Genomic DNA, 17,518 nt, shown 5'->3' on the forward strand with positions numbered 1-17,518 from the left:
AAATACATCCAACCTTATAACAGATAATGTGTTTTTTGTAAATTAAAATTATGGTTCGCTACGATACTAGTGTGAGGAGGAATCTTCACGCACACACCAATAGGTGTTTTGATACAAGTATGATTCATATGGCATCCACACTTTTAGAGTAGGCAAGGGATCTCTGCTTGGTCGCATGGTCTCTACATCAGTGTTTAGGCCAATAATGGGGGAGCGTGTCTTGGCATCCACCCCAGGGATAGGGAAGTCATTTCATGGTGCCCTACAAGAGGGCATAAGGGGTACAACCGAAGAAGGATCTTTTTTTCCAAAAAAAAATTAGTGAGAGAGAAACTGCACACTAACGGCATGACAACCTTTTTCCCTTAAAATTAATAAATAAAACAAGTGGGAATTGACCTCACCAAATAGGCGATAGTAGATCAAAACACCCTTAAATTATGTCGGGTGACAATTTGAATGGGACAAATTTTATGGACAGATGGACCAAAGGAACTATACTCACATGTCAAGTTTCAGTCAATCTAAATTTGCCAAGTGACAAAATAATGTATTGAAAAATCTTGGACTACCATATGGTAGTGCATGTCTATACATGTGCCGGTATGCCTATAAAAAAAGAAGGTAATTTAATATTCGAGATAAAATTTAGCATATGATCAATCCACATCGCTCCCTAGACATCCAACGGTTAGAATTACCACATCATTCTTCCCTATGACAAAAACATAGGGCATAGTCGTACATAAATTAGGTCCAGGCATGCTACAAATTTTACTATACAAGTACTGCACAGGTTAAAAAAATGGAATAGGGACTGGATATGGCTTTTCTTATTCACGAACAATGGATTCAGCCTTGAATAGAACCCAAGCTAAAATGATTCAAGTAACGAGTAACTTTCTAATAACCATACTGTTTAGTGGATGGATGACTAGCTAAAGAGATATATACCACAATAATAACGCAAAGAAATTATCATTTTGCATAATATAAATACACTTGTCTTTTAAGAGTCCAGACTTGTATAAAACAGAAGGACAAGCAAAAGGCACTCCCTCCAGTAAAAGGAAAACCACAAAAAAGCAAGATTACATATCCACATAGGTAAAGTTAATATAAGGAGTTGCTTGAGCTGGAAACTGGCTGTGAGAAAATATAGACAATCAAAATGCTCAGTATCTATAATCATCATCGAAGATCATGTGATTACTCCTCCTGGATGACACACCTTTATCAGCCTGCAAAACAAAAGCAAGAAATACTGTTATGCTTCCGACAGCAAACACCGAAATGAGAAGGAATGGGTCACAAGGAAATGGAAAGGAAACCTCCAATTTTCAATTGGGTACAATCTGTAGTGACAAAGGATTTGAAATCCTGCAGTGACTGGGTTGGTTGCTACATGGAGGTCCAACATGGCATATCAAACCATCCAAATTGTGGGGAACCCCTTGGATTAGCAAACATGTGCAGTTTAGTAATCAGCATCAGCCCCAATGCTCAAATTGTATCAGTTGCAGTGATGGTTGAACCCCCCCACCGCTCTCAAAAAAAAAAAAAGAATAAGAAGAGAGCTTGTTCTTTCTCTCTTAAACAAACAAGGCTTGATGAGTGAATCTTTACAAATGGCAGAGGGCTTCAGGACTGAAAAATTGTGACATGGAAACAGGTAGCCCAAGGAACAACTACAAACATACTTAGCTGCTGACAAAATGAAAATTGCCATAAATCCTGTTGCCTGCATTCATGCAAATTTTCACACATGCTTCCACTTTTGTTGGAATTGATCCGAGTTTTATAGAAGGTAAGAACTTCAATTCCAATTCATCTGGCTTCTAAAAGAAGGGAAACATGATGTTAGGTAAAACCCTGACAGATGGTGTGCTCCACATTGACCCACATGCTTATGCAGTATTTTGGAGGGCTCTGCTGGGTTTCCGATGGGACCAGGATTTAAATTAATGGGGATGCAATGTTCATGCTACAGATTCCTAATATATTAGGCGTGCTCTCAACTCTTGACAGGTACTGACTCCTCAGAAGAGATTCAATTTCAATTCAGTCAGGATTCAGTATAACTAGAAAAAAGCCAAAGAACAGGGAACTGATGCAATAATCTTTGAAGCTTGAGTGCCCCCTCACCCTTCACCCCCACCCCCTACCCCCCCCAAAAAAAAAAAAAATTAATGTAAAAATTCATCAACTAGAATTGGCAGGTTGACTAGTTGAGGGACCTTTTTTTGGTGAATAAATAATTCATTACCAAAATCCCAAAGGGGAGGAAAGAGAGAGAGGGGGGGGGGGAGCTATACAAAGCCTCAAGCCCTAGGGAGGTGGGCTAGGAGACTGAAAAAGAGAAACATCTGAGCCCCAGGAAACAACAATGTGCCTGTTCCTTGGGGAATAAAAAAGAGAACCATGAGGGAGCATATGAAGTCTGGAGCTGACATCAAAGAAGATGGTTTTCCAAATCTTGCCACATGAATGAGAGTTGGAGGTCCATCTTCGAAGGTTCCTCTCCCTCCAAATGTGTGAGAGAGCAGCCCCAAACACCAGTTTGCTAGCAATGTCACAAATAGATTTGCCTGAAAAAGTCATATCCAACCAAAGCCACTCCCAAGCGAAAGGGTAAAGGTCTCCTATTGCAGGGCCAAATGAAGGCTAAGGCTTTCCTCCAAATATTGGAGGCAAAGGGACCAGAAAAAAAAAAAGGTGATCAATGTCCTCTACATCATTCCAAAGGATACAAGAGGAGGCGACAGGCAGTTGAGGGACCTTCTCCATGGATTGGCTATAACACTTGACATGATTACATTATCTTAAGCATCAAATTAGTGAATTTCTCTTGCACTAACACATATATCGATGGGCTGGCCTAAAGAAATCAGTTTATGAGAAATGGCTGGATAATAAGACGATCAAATCAATGCTATTTCAGTGTCCACCCCCTCCAAGCTCAATATCCAAATTTAATTGTTAGCAATTGTGGTTAGATAAGACATGATGACACCTGCATTCATGGATGCAGATAGACCTGCTGCTAAGTTCAAACCTCAGCATGGACTGATCTACTACCACAAGGGGAAAGGTAATACTGGCTGAAAGCAAAAGACAAATGATTGAGGCGAATTTAGCTCTCAGACAGGCCCACTCTGGCACCTACATGAACGGACAGAAGGATAGCTAAGGTGGGTGGTTGAGACAGTGTCTTCCATTTCACAAGAGTATGAAGCTTAAAAATTAAAGCACCCTTTATCGAAATCCAACCAATTAAAGATTGATTTAGCCAAAGTATAGACAAAAAATGGCTTAACCAACCAATTAAGACTGATTAGCCGAAAGCGATTAAAGACCAATAACCGACTGACCAATTGAGTATTAACTGGTCTTGGTCTTGGCTTTGAGGACCAATTACATAAACAGTCAGTTTCAGTCTTGTGCCTCAGATGTGCAAGACCGATTAAGGTCCAACCAAAACGACCGGTGGACACCCCTAACAAACAGATAGCACTCCAAGATAAAAAAAGATTGGAAATTATAATATTCAAAGCATCAAAATTATGAGTGTTGAATTTTCATCTGCAAAATTCAACCGCCCTCCCCGTCCCCCCCCCCCCCCCCCAAAAAAAAAAAAGAAGAAGAAGAAGGAAAAACAATAACAACAAAGCCATGCAAAAGGAAGAAAGGAAGGGGGGTTGTTTGTGTGGTATGTGAATTAGCTTTTCAGTTCACCAATAAGTTAGGATAAAACCCCTAAACTCGGAACAACCATCACTAAGAAGGAAGCCTGATTCATAATTTCAAGAACTATGCTAACTCTTAAAGACGCTAAAAAACAAGACTTTCATTTAATTATTCATCTGGCTTACCCTACTAATGAGCTTCTCAAATGCTTCTGGTCCATTCTCTTCAATGTATTTCTCCGCAGCGGTTAGAATGTCATCCGGCTTACTGAAGACATCCTTCTTCCGTGGGACGTACAAAATATTAACTGCTTGTGGATTCACAAAGAATGGTCTAACAAAATGCTCATAAACATAAGCAGCCCCATTGAAGTAAGGTAAAACCAACCAGCAGGTAACAATCAGTTTTGCATAAGACCAAAAAGGGAGCCTACCATATGGATGAACAAAGTTTAGTCAACAATGTCTAAAAATATTGCACAAGATAATTTTCATAATGCTTTATGTCTAAAATATAAAGGTGCAGGGGTAAATGAGAGGCTAATATGCATTATGGGTTCATTGCACTTGTCATGGCTGGTCAAAATGCCTATTTCTGAACTTGGGTATCTAAAAGATTAAAGATTTTAAAAATTATCATAATGGGAACATTTCATGTAAAGCACCAGCCCTCTTGATAGGCAAAGCATAAAGGAGTTTTAAGAAGTACCAGCATACAGGTGTTCTAAGAAATAACAACATCAATGTTTAAAAACTCGGAATCGGGTAAAGGATCAGTCTCCATCAATTCTGACGGAATCATCCTGGAATAGGACAGAACAGGCTGGACTTGATCATACTCAGTCAGACTCAGTCTGGATCAGTCAGAACTTTCTTGTTAAGAATCGGGGTTAGCCAAGATCAGGGTCAGTCAATTCCAAATCGAATCGCCTGATTCTGCCAATCCGATATGATTTTTAAAACCTTGAACAACATATTAAGCACCAAAGGCAGTTAAATCTTTTCAAATGAAAAAACATGCCATACTTTGAAGTAATTTCTAATCAATTCAAGCAGTGGTTCAAGCCGGTACAACAATATCAGATGTTCTAAAATCAATGAGGGCTATCTTACTTTTACATTATAACACAATCCCTTCTTTTGTTTTTAATATGATAACATGAGTAAGCATCTACCTCCAAGATGGGGCAATATGTATAACCTTAAGTTCTGCATTTCAGTCCTCTGGTTGAAAAGGAGTCCAACCTTTCATTTTAAAGCTACCTTTGCAAAATGCATCAGTCAAGGCAGATTAGAAATAATCCAAAAAGAAAATTTAAAAGGTGAAGTTGTTCCTCTTTCCCTACTTTTGGTTCCTTATTTCTGAAGTTCTTTCAGCCATTAACAACTATATCTAAGTTAGAGACTTCCTTGCAAAGAGAGTTTGGTGTGGTCTGGGTGATATACAATTTAGGGCCTAACTCATGTCTTTTGACCATGAGTAGTGCCTCATCATTGACCATGAAATTCCAAACGGGTGTGTACGTTAGAAAAATGTTCCATGTAAAACAACACTCATCATTGATAAAGAATTTGCTTCCTTTTGTATTAATTTTATGCTCCAAACATAGGACAGAACGTGAAAGCTAGGGGCTGGTACAGCAGGTAGGGTATTAACCAGTACATTGATAATATATATATATATCAAACTCAATTCCAAAACCAGTATGCCAAATCCAATTCAAGATCAAAGAAAAATCACGAAATTTACTTGAGCATCAAAGGAAAGTCGTACGGGATAATTTACCACTCGATAACTTTAGCAAGGGTAAGCTCGAAGAGGGTGATCATGGAATACAGAACCCAATATGTGAGCCATTGCTGATCGTCTAGACGAGACTTGGTCTCAATTGCCCTAATTGAGGCATATCTGTGCATAAACCAATCAATAAACCATAGCCTCAGCATCTAAATTGCCTAAATGTCATACAAATGAGAAATGAGAGTAAATCCCACTTACAGAGGATAAGCCAGAGTAACCAAAGGCCTGCGGATGGAACGCAGACAACCAAGTTATATAACGAAAATATGCGTTACTCGTCAACAGAGAAATAGTTCAAATGGGTAAAAACTAAGCAGCCATGAGTTCATCATCAGAAAAGGAAATTTTTGCAAGGCACGTTCCAATTAAAAAGAACAAAGAGTAATCGAGGCTTCAGCATTGCATCACATAATCCGAATTCAGCATAAACAATGAATAAAAGAAATGAATTTAGCATGAATTCAATAATGGGTTCGTTTCCAAAACGGAAACAGAAGGCAATTAAACCAGTTCCGCGTTCACTTTCCGCAATTAAATAACTTAGAAAATTCTCCAAAAGGTATATAAAATAAATATTTAAAAAACAGGTTTGAGGGTTTTGCATAAAACTACAGAACCAAAGTTTCGAGGGTTTGGGTTGAAAGTAATAAAGATGACATACCCAGCAAGAACATCAAAGTTCTTCGCCACCACCTTGAGAAAACTTTGAGATCCCATCTCTTCAGGGATTTCTTCTCCTCCTGAACTTCTTATCTGAAACTTCTGGAAAGTGAGATTTTCAGAGTCTCGAAGAGTGTAGTAAGATTGTAAGAACTTGTCTAGACGAGAACCTCTCAGATCACTTGTCAAAAAAAAAATTTGTCTGGACGAGGGTATGAAAGAAGCTAATAAAAGAAGGCAATAAAACCGAAAGGAGGTGAAGAGCAGTTCTAGCCTGGTCCCAAGGACCAGATTATAAAACTGCTACCAACTGCTAAAATATCAAACGTGACATATTCGGTTTCGAATCTGTTAATTAGTGGGTCCCAGATCTCGTGTCAAAATCCTCTCCATCGCATCAGCGAGTGCAGTGAACATCCGACGGCTGGAGCTGTCCTTGGGGCGCGTGCCAGACTGCTCCAGCCGTCCCATGATCACTGCGGTCACTGGTGCGCTGGAGACGATCTGGACGCCCACTCCTCCTTCCCGGGGAAAAAAGGAAAATATTAAATATTTTTAACTGGACAAAAGTCAAAAGCAAAGCTTGAAACTGCTAATTGGTAGTTAAGACTTAAGACTTAAGACTTAAGACTTTAGCGGGTGGCCCGTCGAATCGGATCGGTGAATTAATCCCGATTTCATTGATACCAACCATTAGACATCAGTGCGTGAAATCGAAATCGAATTGGCCGATTCAAACCAATTCAGTTCGATTCCTAGTCATGTCCTCATATTCCAATTTGAATCAGATCGATTCCTGAGCCGATTCCATTTTCATCACGACACAACTTAGGCCTGATTTGGAGTGATTTCTATTTCAATTTCAGGGGGTGATTTTTATTTATGAAATTGTTTGGTTTGATTTTTGCACCTTATTTCAGTGAAATAGAAATCAAGTGGAATAGAAATTTTGAAATAGTTGGGGAGCTGTTTCAAAATTTCTATTTCATTTGATTTAGGCAATTAACACTATTGCTCTTGAATGAGCATATGGTTAATTTCATGGGTAAAATAGTAATTTTATGTTAAAAATAAAACACTACCCTTCTCCTAATGGTCTCACCACCACCACCCCACTCCCACCATTGCCACTGCCACCACCACTGCTACCCCGTTGGCCGTTACCACCACCACTAACACCACTACTACCCGGCTACCACCACCACCACCACTACCCTACTACCACAACCACCACCACTACCCTGCAACCACCACCACCGTCACCACTGCCATTGCCACGGCTACCGCCACTAGTTCCACGTCGCCACCACCACCAACACCGCTACCCCTTCATGACCACCACCATTACCCTGCCACCATCGTCACCACTACCACCAGCCTTCCCAAAGAAATATAGAGAATCTATTCTCAAAATTTGAACTATCAAATGGATTTTTTTTATTCTTGAAATATTTTATATTGATACAACCAAAACAATTTCTATTTTTTGACCAAAAATCTATTTGATGACTATTTCAAGAAATCAATCCAAAATTGAAATAGAAATCATACCAAATCAGGCATTAGACTTGAATATATCGGATCAATTCAAGCTGAGATTTAGCTCGGAATCGACATTGACTGATTCGATTGTTGATTACAATTTTTAAAACCCTAATTTTGGCACTAAGATCGATTCACCATTTACGAGGTAGACAATGGAATCGCCAACACAAAACCCCATTCGACCCAGGGAGGGAAAAAAACAAGATTAATTAATTTCATGAGAATTATCCAGAGGAATATTCAGTACTAGGATAATGTGGTAATTTTAATCATTGGATATAAACCAGTTGATTTTCAAATATAAATTTAAGGGAAATTTACACGTAGAGGTACGGCCTAATTACAGATCCGAGTTTAAGAATTTATGCGTACCTCCCTGGCTTTTTAAAATAATTAATAAATAAACCCATTCCATTACAACAGTGGGGTTTATGCGCCGATGCGTCGTGTCTCTTACGCCAAGGCCCTTCAGAATCGATAGACCACCTCCTCTTTCAATGCCCTTTTTCTTCGACGGTGTGGAAGGGCATTCTGTTGTTGGGAGGTTACAGAAGAGATCCCCTCCCCTCCTGGGTGGAGGAACTGAGGCTTTCGAATCATTTCAAAGGTGACTCTCTCATATACCAGGTGAAGCGGTTTAGCCTCGGCTCTACAATTTATAGGCTGTGGATTGAGAGAAATAACAGGGTCCTCAAACAGCAAGCCTGCTCCGCTGATCAAGTCCTGCTGCGTGTTATAAATGAGATGCGTGATAGATTCTCAGAGATGGGGAAGAAAGTCCCTGACAATTGTACCAACAGAGACTTCTTTAGTCGGTGGAAGATCAAGGTCCAGTTCGACCACATCAGGCCAAAAGCTGTGACTTGGAAGAAACCTCCAAGAGGCTAGGTCGCGGTTAACTATGACGGGTCTCTGCGGAGTGGTATTGGGGGCTATGGTGCGATTGGACGTGATTCATCAGGGCATGTATTGTTTGCCACAGCCAGTGCACTGAGGGATGACAGCATTCTTCGAATGGAACTGATGGCTATCAAGGGGGGCCTTATTCGAGCAAGGAAGTTGGGATTTGATCAGCTACAGGTTCGATCAGATTCGCTTACTGCAATACAAACTCTTCTTGGTCGCTTCTAGGTCCCATGGTATCTTCTTGGTTTGATTGGCGACGTTCTTGAGCTCCGGGATTGCTTCAGGAGTTGTGTTTTTTCGCACCATCTCAGAGAGAGCAACTCTTGCGTGGATTTCCTGGCAAGGTTCCTAAATTCCGTCCAGGAGATCGATTTCTGTACAGTCAGTCTTCCTGCTGCACTCTCTCGGCTTATAAGAGAAGATGCCTCTGGGAAGAAGTTCTATAGAACGTACTTATCCTCTTATTACTTAATACAAAGCTCCCTTATTCCGAAAAAAAAAACACCATTCCATTAACTTGAGACTACAAACGTTAGATTTGTTCAAATTATAGACCAAAATGCCCTTCATGCTAAAACAAACCTATCTTATTTTGTTTTTTTTTTTGGGGGGGGGGGGGATGGGAAGAGAGAAGTTATGGGTCTTATTACTCAAGGCTACTAGTGTTCATAAAGAGCAGTTAGAATTTTTTTTCTGTAGGGAGGCGGAAATGACGACTTAATCTCACTCGGAAAGTGTTTTAGGGCACGGTGTTAGGTCGTCATTTCCTGCCCCCTATAAGAGGAACCGGACAACTGTACCGGGCAGGAAACCGGAGAGAATAATGATCCCTGTTACGGTTACTGAACATCGGATTAAATATTGAATTAACAAAATGCAAACGGAGCAGATTACAACCTCATCTTCCAACCAGACCACGAGGTCCATTACAAGCTTACATATTGTCTATGACACGGCCATCCTTGGCCCTAATGCTATTGCTCACATTGTCCAGACCGGTTATCCTCAGCTGGCTGTTTCACAAGGAGTCGTGACGGCCAAGAATCTGATGGGGTTGGGTAGCGAGCGTGTGGCCTGCTCACGTTTGAAGGAGGCTTTGACGGAGCATTAGCAGTCTCAGGCTCTGGACAACCTTGACTCTCGTGAAGTGGAAAGACAAAGACTGGACCAACTACCGGTGGCTGCTGCAATCTGGGGTCCTCTGACAACTGTGATTCTATGTTGTTGTGCTGCAATTGAGCTGGAACTGCATCCCAAGTGGGTTTGACCTGTGCCCTATCCTGTAGCTCAGTCTGCAGTTTTTCAATCTCTGCTTCTAGGACAGAATTTTCATCTCTGAGCTCATTCTTCTCAATAGTGACCTGTTTCATCGATCATCCAAATAAGAAACAGATTATAAAAGTGTAAAACCTAACACGATACATAAAAAATGGAAATCGAAAGCACAATCACACAATGCGCACAAGGATTTACGTGGTTCAGCAAAGTTGCCTATGTCCACGGTGAGATGAGATCTGTTTCACTATTAATGGAGAATAGGGTTACAGTCGCTCGTTCCTCATACCTCTCTTAGATTTTGCAATACAGAGAAAGAACTCTCGCTATAGATTTATAGTGAAACCCTATATAGGAACACAATGTGCCATCAAAGCCAAAACTATTAACATGGCTAATGGAAAAAATTTTGTCACTTCTTTGCTGAAGGAATATCCATTGTGGTCACATACCATGTGTGTGTGTGTGTGTGTGTGTGTGTGTGCATGTGATAGCAAGAGAGAGAGAGTGCTCATTGCTTTTGTGATTCTCATGGCTGTTGGAATAATTGCATGTAAAGAGAATTAATTTCTTGTCAGCTATGTCACACAAGGACAACAATAATGGGAAGAAACATGAATGGAAGAAAACAAAAGTCAGTTGTTAGAATTGAATTAGCTTTCTCTCAAAGTCCTAGATTAAATTGAACCTATCTTTACATTCAAACAATCTCATTCGTCAACCACACTGTTGAAAACAAAACAATGGATTAATCCAGACATTCTTGTAATAATTGCAGAAAGATGTGATTTTGATCACAGATGAGTTGAAAGCAGTAATTCAAGGATTAATACATCCTCTTGTAAAGGGTGGTCAGATTTAATAGTTCAAGGTGATGCAGTGTTGGCCATCAAGTGCTTGAACTCTAGTCTGGGGGGCCCTCAGCACTATATGCATCTCATAGAGGAGAGCCAGCTCCCTTCAACAGGTTTACCCAAAAAAAAAAAATCTCTGTTTCAACAAGTGGAAAATATTTCTTCTCGTTGGAACCAAAAAAAAAATCTCCGTCTCTTTGTACCTGGGACCTTCCCCGATGTAGTCTAGTAGCATCAGGTGTTGATTTATCCTGGTCTCTGGGTTTTATATTGTACACTATATTTATGTAGGTTTTTTCCCTCTAATAAAATTGTCAATCAAAAAAAGGAAATGTGGGGGGGGGGGGGGGGGGAAGGTTCAGTAAACACCAAAGAAATAGAAAATAGCTTGAAAAAGGATTCTGATGCGTCACATAACACAAGAATGAGGAAGAAAGCATGCATGGGTTTCAGAGGCTCACGTAGTGTGATTCAGATAGCAGGGCTGTGTTTTCCTTTTTGAGACATTCAACTTGAACAAGCAGATCACGCAGGAATCGAGTAGCCTCACCCAACATAGAGGCCTTGCCACTATTTTGCCGAGCAGTTTCTGTAAAATAGAAGCAGTTCTTGAATAAATATCCTAGCCATGCCATTAAACCAAAGCTTACTAAGCCATCAAGTGAGAGAAGGCCACTATGCTCCAATCATTAGAGATGGTGCTTTGTTTTCGCCCGGAGGGGGGGGGGGGGTTTGTTCTAGTAAAGGTTCAGAGCAAACCAAACAATGATCAGTGCAGGTGGGAGGCAATGCGATAAACTGGGTTGGGGCGGTGCAGGAGATTATGAGAAAAGCTTAAACAGAAAAGTAAGAACAGAAGAAAGTAAAAGAAATATGGGATACAGATAAACCAAAGCCCTTAATAAAGGTCGAGCTTTGGTGTAACCTGACACAATCACAGGCCCACAAATCAAACCCGTTGTTGACACGAAACCATAGTTGTCATGGCATCTAGGCGATCCTAGACATTGGAGGAGGGAAAACATCAAGCTGACACCAATAAGGCACCTTCCAGCAAAGGGCATGTGTCCAGCCTAGGCGATGCCTTGACAACTATGCATGAAACCCAATAAGGCTATACCAAACAAACCCTAATGGAGCAGATGACACATTAGACATGCACTAGAACCATCCGTACTAATGGTCCTAGACAGATTTGTCGTACCAAGTTTCAAGTAAATGTCATAAATTTGCAAAAGAAAACATTAAATGGGAGGAAAAGTTACCAAGTGTGTTGCCCAACTCAAGGAAAAGCTCATTCAAATGGTCACGTTTAAGTTTCTCTCTCTCAGCCTTGTGGATTTTCTTTGGAACTTTTCCATTGTTCCTTTTGTTGGGGGTAGACGGCCTACACAAACAGAGAACTTTCAGGTACCAAAGAAAGATGACATAAGAGCTGGAGTTTAAACATAAAAAGTCATTTATCATATGAAAAACTATAGGGTCCAGCACACCCTTCCCCCCTGCCCCCCCCCCCCCCAAAAAAAATAAATTAAATAAATAAAATAAAAAATCTGATGCATATACATACGAGGATTGGGAATATCTTGTAATTTTGCAATATTTTATTTTAGGGAAGTAGATACGTAGGCTTATTCTGTTTCTTTTTCTTTTGGTAAAAAATTAGAAGTTTTTCTTATTTAAATTGCCATATAATCCCAACGTTGGAGTAGATTGGAATTGAAATAACTTAATTGAGTTTACGCTGCTGTGAAGAGCTGGTGGATGGATTGACTACTACTTTTCTTTCACTCTCATTCTGCACTAAATCTCTTCCCTTTCTCAGGTGTGTTCTTCAAACCTACCCTCTGATTCTGTTCTTCCCCTGTATTTTCTTCTTCCACTCCTTATTTCCCTTATTGCTATTCCTGTTCCTTAATTTCCCTGCTACTTGTGGTTTTCTTGGACTGAACAGAAACTGTTAGAAGTCAATCGAGGCGTCACAGTTTTGACCGAAACTTTGGTTTACCCTCTTAGAGTGATCCAAACCCAGGTCCTCGTCCTCGTCCTCAAAATCCTCATCTTGTGTGAGATTTATCATCAGTTTCAGAACTGCTTCAGGCCAGTTCTGAATTGCAGGAAATTGTATTGCTTTGATTCGACTTTGTTGAGGCTATTGTTGCATGCTGTTTAGAGGGCTGATAATTGAGGATCTAATCATAAAAATTCAATTGATTTGGATACGATTTCAGAAAGTTGCTACAACTGAAGTTGATTGGGGTTGCCACTGGTTCCCTGCTAATGTGGGAAGATGAAGGCCCCTTCTTCTTCCATTTGCTTCCAATAATATATTTCCTGTCATTTACAAGAAATCCCCGTGTTCTGAGCTTTTATACTGTTTTTACCCCCCACCTCCATTTAGGCTTCCAAACACATCCCCTGTTTTTTAATTTAATGCCCATTTTGTCCCTGTTTTCTAACTCTTCCTTAATAGGGTTCCGAAGTTCCATTTATTTAAGAGATTGCCACTGTTCTTTAAGAATTGAGTTATTTGTTATCTCTGGGCCCATAGCGATTCAAATTTAAGGGTTTTAGACCCCGGGAACACATCACTAAACCTTTTCCCAATTAAATGGGATTGGTCACATGAATCCTCTTTAAAGCCATTTTCATTGTTAAACCTAAGGCATCCATATCTTTTGTCATACCTCCCCAAGTAATCTTTGGCCTACCCCTAGTTCTTTTATCTCCTCTAATCTGCATACTATCACTCTTCCTTACCGGTGCATCCAATGGCCTCCGTTGTACATATCCTAACCACCTCAAACGATTCTCATTCAGCTTGTCATCTATCAAAGCCACCCTAAATCACCTCTAATCTGCTCATTTCTATTTTATCCCTTCCAGTTGTGCCACTCATCCACATTAACATCCTCATTTCAACTACAATTATTTTAGTTATGCGTTGTTTCTTTGTCACCCAACACTCAGAGCTCCATTATAACTGATCTTATGACTGTCCTACAAAGTTTTCCTTTGAGATTAATGGAAGGTTTCAATCAAATAAACTAATAAAGCACTACTCCATTTAACCCATCCTCCTTTAATCCTATAAGCAACATCTTTCCCGATTTCTCCCTCTTTACTTAGAATGGAGACTAAATATCTACAATTATTATCACTATGGGGTATCTTCCTAACATCAATCCTAAGTCCTAACCACACCATTTTCACTTCTACTGCTACTAGAATTACATTCTATATACTTTGTGTTAGTTCGATTTATTCTAAAACCTTTTGTAACTAGAGCATCCATCTACATTTCTAACCTGCCATTTATCTCCATATATCAACCTCTCTTGGACGGAATTTAGTCTAGCAGGTGAGCACTGACGAAGTAATATGAAACATAAAGTGCAGTACAGGGAACATATACTATGGCTATCAATGGGAAAAAGTAGTATCTGGCACATCGTGTATCTAAATCTGCAGAGCATCAATAATATTTTCTCCCAAGAAAAAAGGAAAAAAAAAGAGAGGCTAATATGAGGCAATATCTGAACTAGTGCACTCATAAAATCAGATCAAGATACCACCAAGAGGCTGGCAGCACATAGATACTAAAATAAGCTGCAACATGTAAATGACAGACTAAATGGGTATTGGCTGCTCCCACCAGTATCCCTAGGTATTCACTTCTCATTACACAAGCCCTTAAATGAATTAACATAAGTAATAAGGGTTCAAATGAAAAGGAAAATCGATACATGCAATCAGGAAGATACTAATCATATTGGATAATCTGGCATTGATGCACTATCCAACCAGCTGACAAAATTTACCGATTTAACATCCTACCAACCAAAATCAGCCTGTAGAGGTTTCACTAACTACATGTACATTAAGGATAAAGATCTGTTGTCAATTTCATAGTCCATTTAAAAATTTTTAAATTGATAATTTGGTCATACAATACCAAATCAGAACTGAAGACCTACGAAAACCTAACTCTAGTTTCTAGTTCCATATCATTCAAGCTTTGTCAAAACAAAAACTCTGGAAGTATGAATGTCATCTCGACGTCTATGTTTTAGGATCTCATTTTTATAAATACATGTCTGTGCCAAGAGAAATAATCTGGAAGCACAAATTATCTCTTTTATATCTACGATTTAGTAGTGTGTATGTATTATAAATTTCATATTTTTTTTTAATACGAAACAGATTTGTGATGGATTCATCTTCCCTGCAAGTGAGAGTAACTCAAATTTTACTCCATTTATTAAGATTTGTTGGCAATAGAGCTCCATCAGGGACCATGTCTTGGGTGACTTTATGCCAACTTGCTAAAAAAGAATGCCATTATGCTTGTTTTCCTAATAAATATAGTGAGAGAGTTCTCTCAGCAAGCGGCATAGGGGAGCACACCAATGAGGTGTGATAAAACGGTATAGGAGGGCAGAGAGGTCATTCCATGTGAGGAAGAGAGAGATAGACACAGAGGTGCTAGCGTATCCTGACCCGGCAGTTCAGAGATCCTTTTCCTTAAAATGTATTGCTCTCTTCTTTGAATCATTTTCATTGATAAAACCATAGATTGCATTGAAAGGCTTCTATCAATCCAACATGATAGAAACTTATATAGTTTCAACCCATAGTCCATTTACGTAAGTTTCACAATAGTTTCAACCCATAGTCCATTTACATAAGTTTTAAAATAGTTTCAACCCATAGTCCATATTTACATAAGTTTTACAATAGTTTCAGCCCATGGTCTATTTGCATAAGTTTCACAATACTTACACAGAACCAAGAAATCAAAAGTCGCCACCAATTAACATGATATTCTATTTCATCTTCAAAATACTTTCCTGATCTTAGACTATCTAACTTGGATGTCTTTAATATTGACCTGCCACACACACACAAAAACCTAGAAAAAAGAGACTGACCTGCTAACCGGTTTATCCTCTGCTGCGGCTTTGAGCTCCTTAGCCATCGGAACGTGAACCTCTGGGACCATGCTCAAGTCCTTATATCAAGTCACAAGCTTCTTCAAACGTAGGCGGCAAGCGGCAAGCGGCAACAGAAAATTTTTCTGGTAGAATTCAACAACAAATGTTCATAAATTATGCAGCACCTGATGTCAAATTAACGGATCAACTAGAAAAAGATTAGCCCCTTGTAAAAGGAGAAGACAGAAACTTATAGCTGTGCTCAACTCAATGCTAGACTACAAATCATATTTATCACTCCTTACCATGACATTTATTAATTTTTATGTAAATTTCAATACCAGAATATCTTAACTTAGATCAAATTTCTTTATAAGACTTCAAGGCCATATCAAACATAAAAATTTTAAGTATCCAGAGGAAGATAAATCTAGCTAAGATGTATAATTGGGGTCGGAAGGGAGTTTTTCTACTCAAAAAGAAATTCTCTTTGATTACACCTGGAGAGGGAGAGAAAAAATCCTAAAAACAGATGAATTCCTTGAACAAAACCTACTTCCGAATCAAAAACTTAACAAAAATATATTTACAAAAAAAAAAAGAAGGAAAAACCACTCCAACCATTCAAAAGAATCAGAAAAATCAACCAAACATAAATCTTGAGATACAGTAGAGTGGAGAATTAGGGCAAACTTACCTTCTGAGGAGGTCCAGTATCTGCAATACAAGGAGGAGAACCAAGATAAGAACAGGAGAGGAGATTAATTAAATCGTTAACCCCAAAGTGGGAAAATTTTTAGGAAGGAAGATGGGCTTAAAGCGCAATTAACCGGAGATTGGACAAACAAGACGAAAAGAAAAACCCAAAATTAATTAGAAAATGGATTTTTCGATACTATCTTGTGTGTTTTGGTCTGCAGGTTTACAGAAAAAAATATATGGGCTTGAGTTTCCATACCACGCGGTGCGTGTGGCGAGCACCCGTCCTCTACTGATATCCAATCCAAACACACGAGTCCATCACGTGCTTCTCTTACTTCTTACAGTTGAACCGTTTACTGTTCTACAACGTGACCAAACTGCACCCCCTACAGGTTTTCGTTCACTTGCGTTACAGACGCCACGTGGCAAATTTATTGAAGCAACCGTGCAGGAAATCTTTTTTGTATTACCTGTGTTTTTATCTTCTACAATTTTTGGTTTTGCGAATCTTCACAGGCGGGCTTAAAAACCTGTCGCATATGGCCACGGCAGACGCCACGCAGGCAAAACATGGTGGGCCCTACTTTTTTAATATGGCGCGCGCGACTCGCTGTGTTTCATGGTTGAAGTCCGAAAGCCGGATTAAGCCGATCTCGATTCCCTCTGATTCAGCTCGAGTCGATATAAGCTGATTCCAAATGTTATCTGAGTCAAAAATAGGCCGGGACCAATCAGGATTCTGATTTCTTTTTTGGAATTGGAAGCTTTTATATATAATTTACATTTTAAGGGGGAAGGGGGAAGGGGGAAGGGGGAAGGGTGGAGAATAGAGGGGGGAAGGTATCAGCCAGGAGACTCAAACTTGAGACCTCTTGGTGAGCATGGGCATGAATCGCACCACGGTGCCATTTGCAAATTTTTCTGTCAGGAAACATTAATCTCATGATGCGAAATAGCGTGGGAAAAATAATTTTTATTCTTCTACCCTAGTTTAATGGGATTTTTTTATGTGCAAAAAACTATTTGTATTAAAGTAAGTGATGTCAATCAAATTTTGGTGACCTCAACCAAATCTGAATTATTATTTGGATCCATTGCATTAGAAATCATGAAACAAAGGGAGAAAAAACACTCCAGGTTGTGTGTAGTGTACGC

General features: G+C 39.6%; 2 protein-coding genes across 2 annotated transcripts; both read right to left on the reverse strand.

Annotated features, from left to right (window-relative positions):
- Nucleotides 1-1,041: 1,041 nt before the first annotated feature.
- On the reverse strand, nt 1,042-6,315 carry LOC122655938 (HVA22-like protein a). The gene is made up of 5 exons (XM_043850331.1): nt 6,149-6,315; nt 5,686-5,712; nt 5,473-5,595; nt 3,873-4,116; nt 1,042-1,241 (listed from the first exon to the last, which is right to left on the reverse strand). Exons 1-5 carry the CDS (start codon nt 6,202-6,204, stop codon nt 1,176-1,178), a joined length of 516 nt encoding a protein of 171 aa, XP_043706266.1. The 5' UTR covers nt 6,205-6,315; the 3' UTR covers nt 1,042-1,175.
- Nucleotides 6,316-9,437: 3,122 nt separating this feature from the next.
- LOC122655937 (transcription factor bHLH47-like) lies at nt 9,438-16,480 on the reverse strand. The gene is made up of 5 exons (XM_043850329.1): nt 16,359-16,480; nt 15,659-15,804; nt 11,993-12,111; nt 11,189-11,316; nt 9,438-9,959 (listed from the first exon to the last, which is right to left on the reverse strand). The coding sequence occupies exons 2-5, from the start codon at nt 15,727-15,729 to the stop codon at nt 9,573-9,575; spliced, it is 705 nt and encodes a 234-aa protein (XP_043706264.1). The 5' UTR covers nt 15,730-15,804; nt 16,359-16,480; the 3' UTR covers nt 9,438-9,572.
- Between the last annotated feature and the right edge of the window lie 1,038 nt (nt 16,481-17,518).

The sequence above is a fragment of the Telopea speciosissima genome, chromosome 3 (assembly GCF_018873765.1).
Source record: "Telopea speciosissima isolate NSW1024214 ecotype Mountain lineage chromosome 3, Tspe_v1, whole genome shotgun sequence".
Lineage (NCBI taxonomy): Eukaryota > Viridiplantae > Streptophyta > Magnoliopsida > Proteales > Proteaceae > Telopea > Telopea speciosissima.

Coding starts and splice junctions, on each gene's coding strand:
- LOC122655938 (XM_043850331.1), bottom strand. CDS start 6,204: ATGGGATCTCAAAGTTTTCTCAAGGTGGTGGCGAAGAACTTTGATGTT. Junction 5,713..6,148: donor AACTTTGATGTTCTTGCTGG/GTATGTCATCTT, acceptor TTCCATCCGCAG/GCCTTTGGTTACTCTGGCTT. Junction 1,242..3,872: donor TTGAGAAGCTCATTAGTAGG/GTAAGCCAGATG, acceptor TTTGTTTTGCAG/GCTGATAAAGGTGTGTCATC.
- LOC122655937 (XM_043850329.1), bottom strand. CDS start 15,729: ATGGTCCCAGAGGTTCACGTTCCGATGGCTAAGGAGCTCAAAGCCGCA. Junction 12,112..15,658: donor GAGGATAAACCGGTTAGCAG/GTCAGTCTCTTT, acceptor TTTGTGTAGGCC/GTCTACCCCCAACAAAAGGA. Junction 9,960..11,188: donor TGCTATCTGAATCACACTAC/GTGAGCCTCTGA, acceptor TCGATGAAACAG/GTCACTATTGAGAAGAATGA.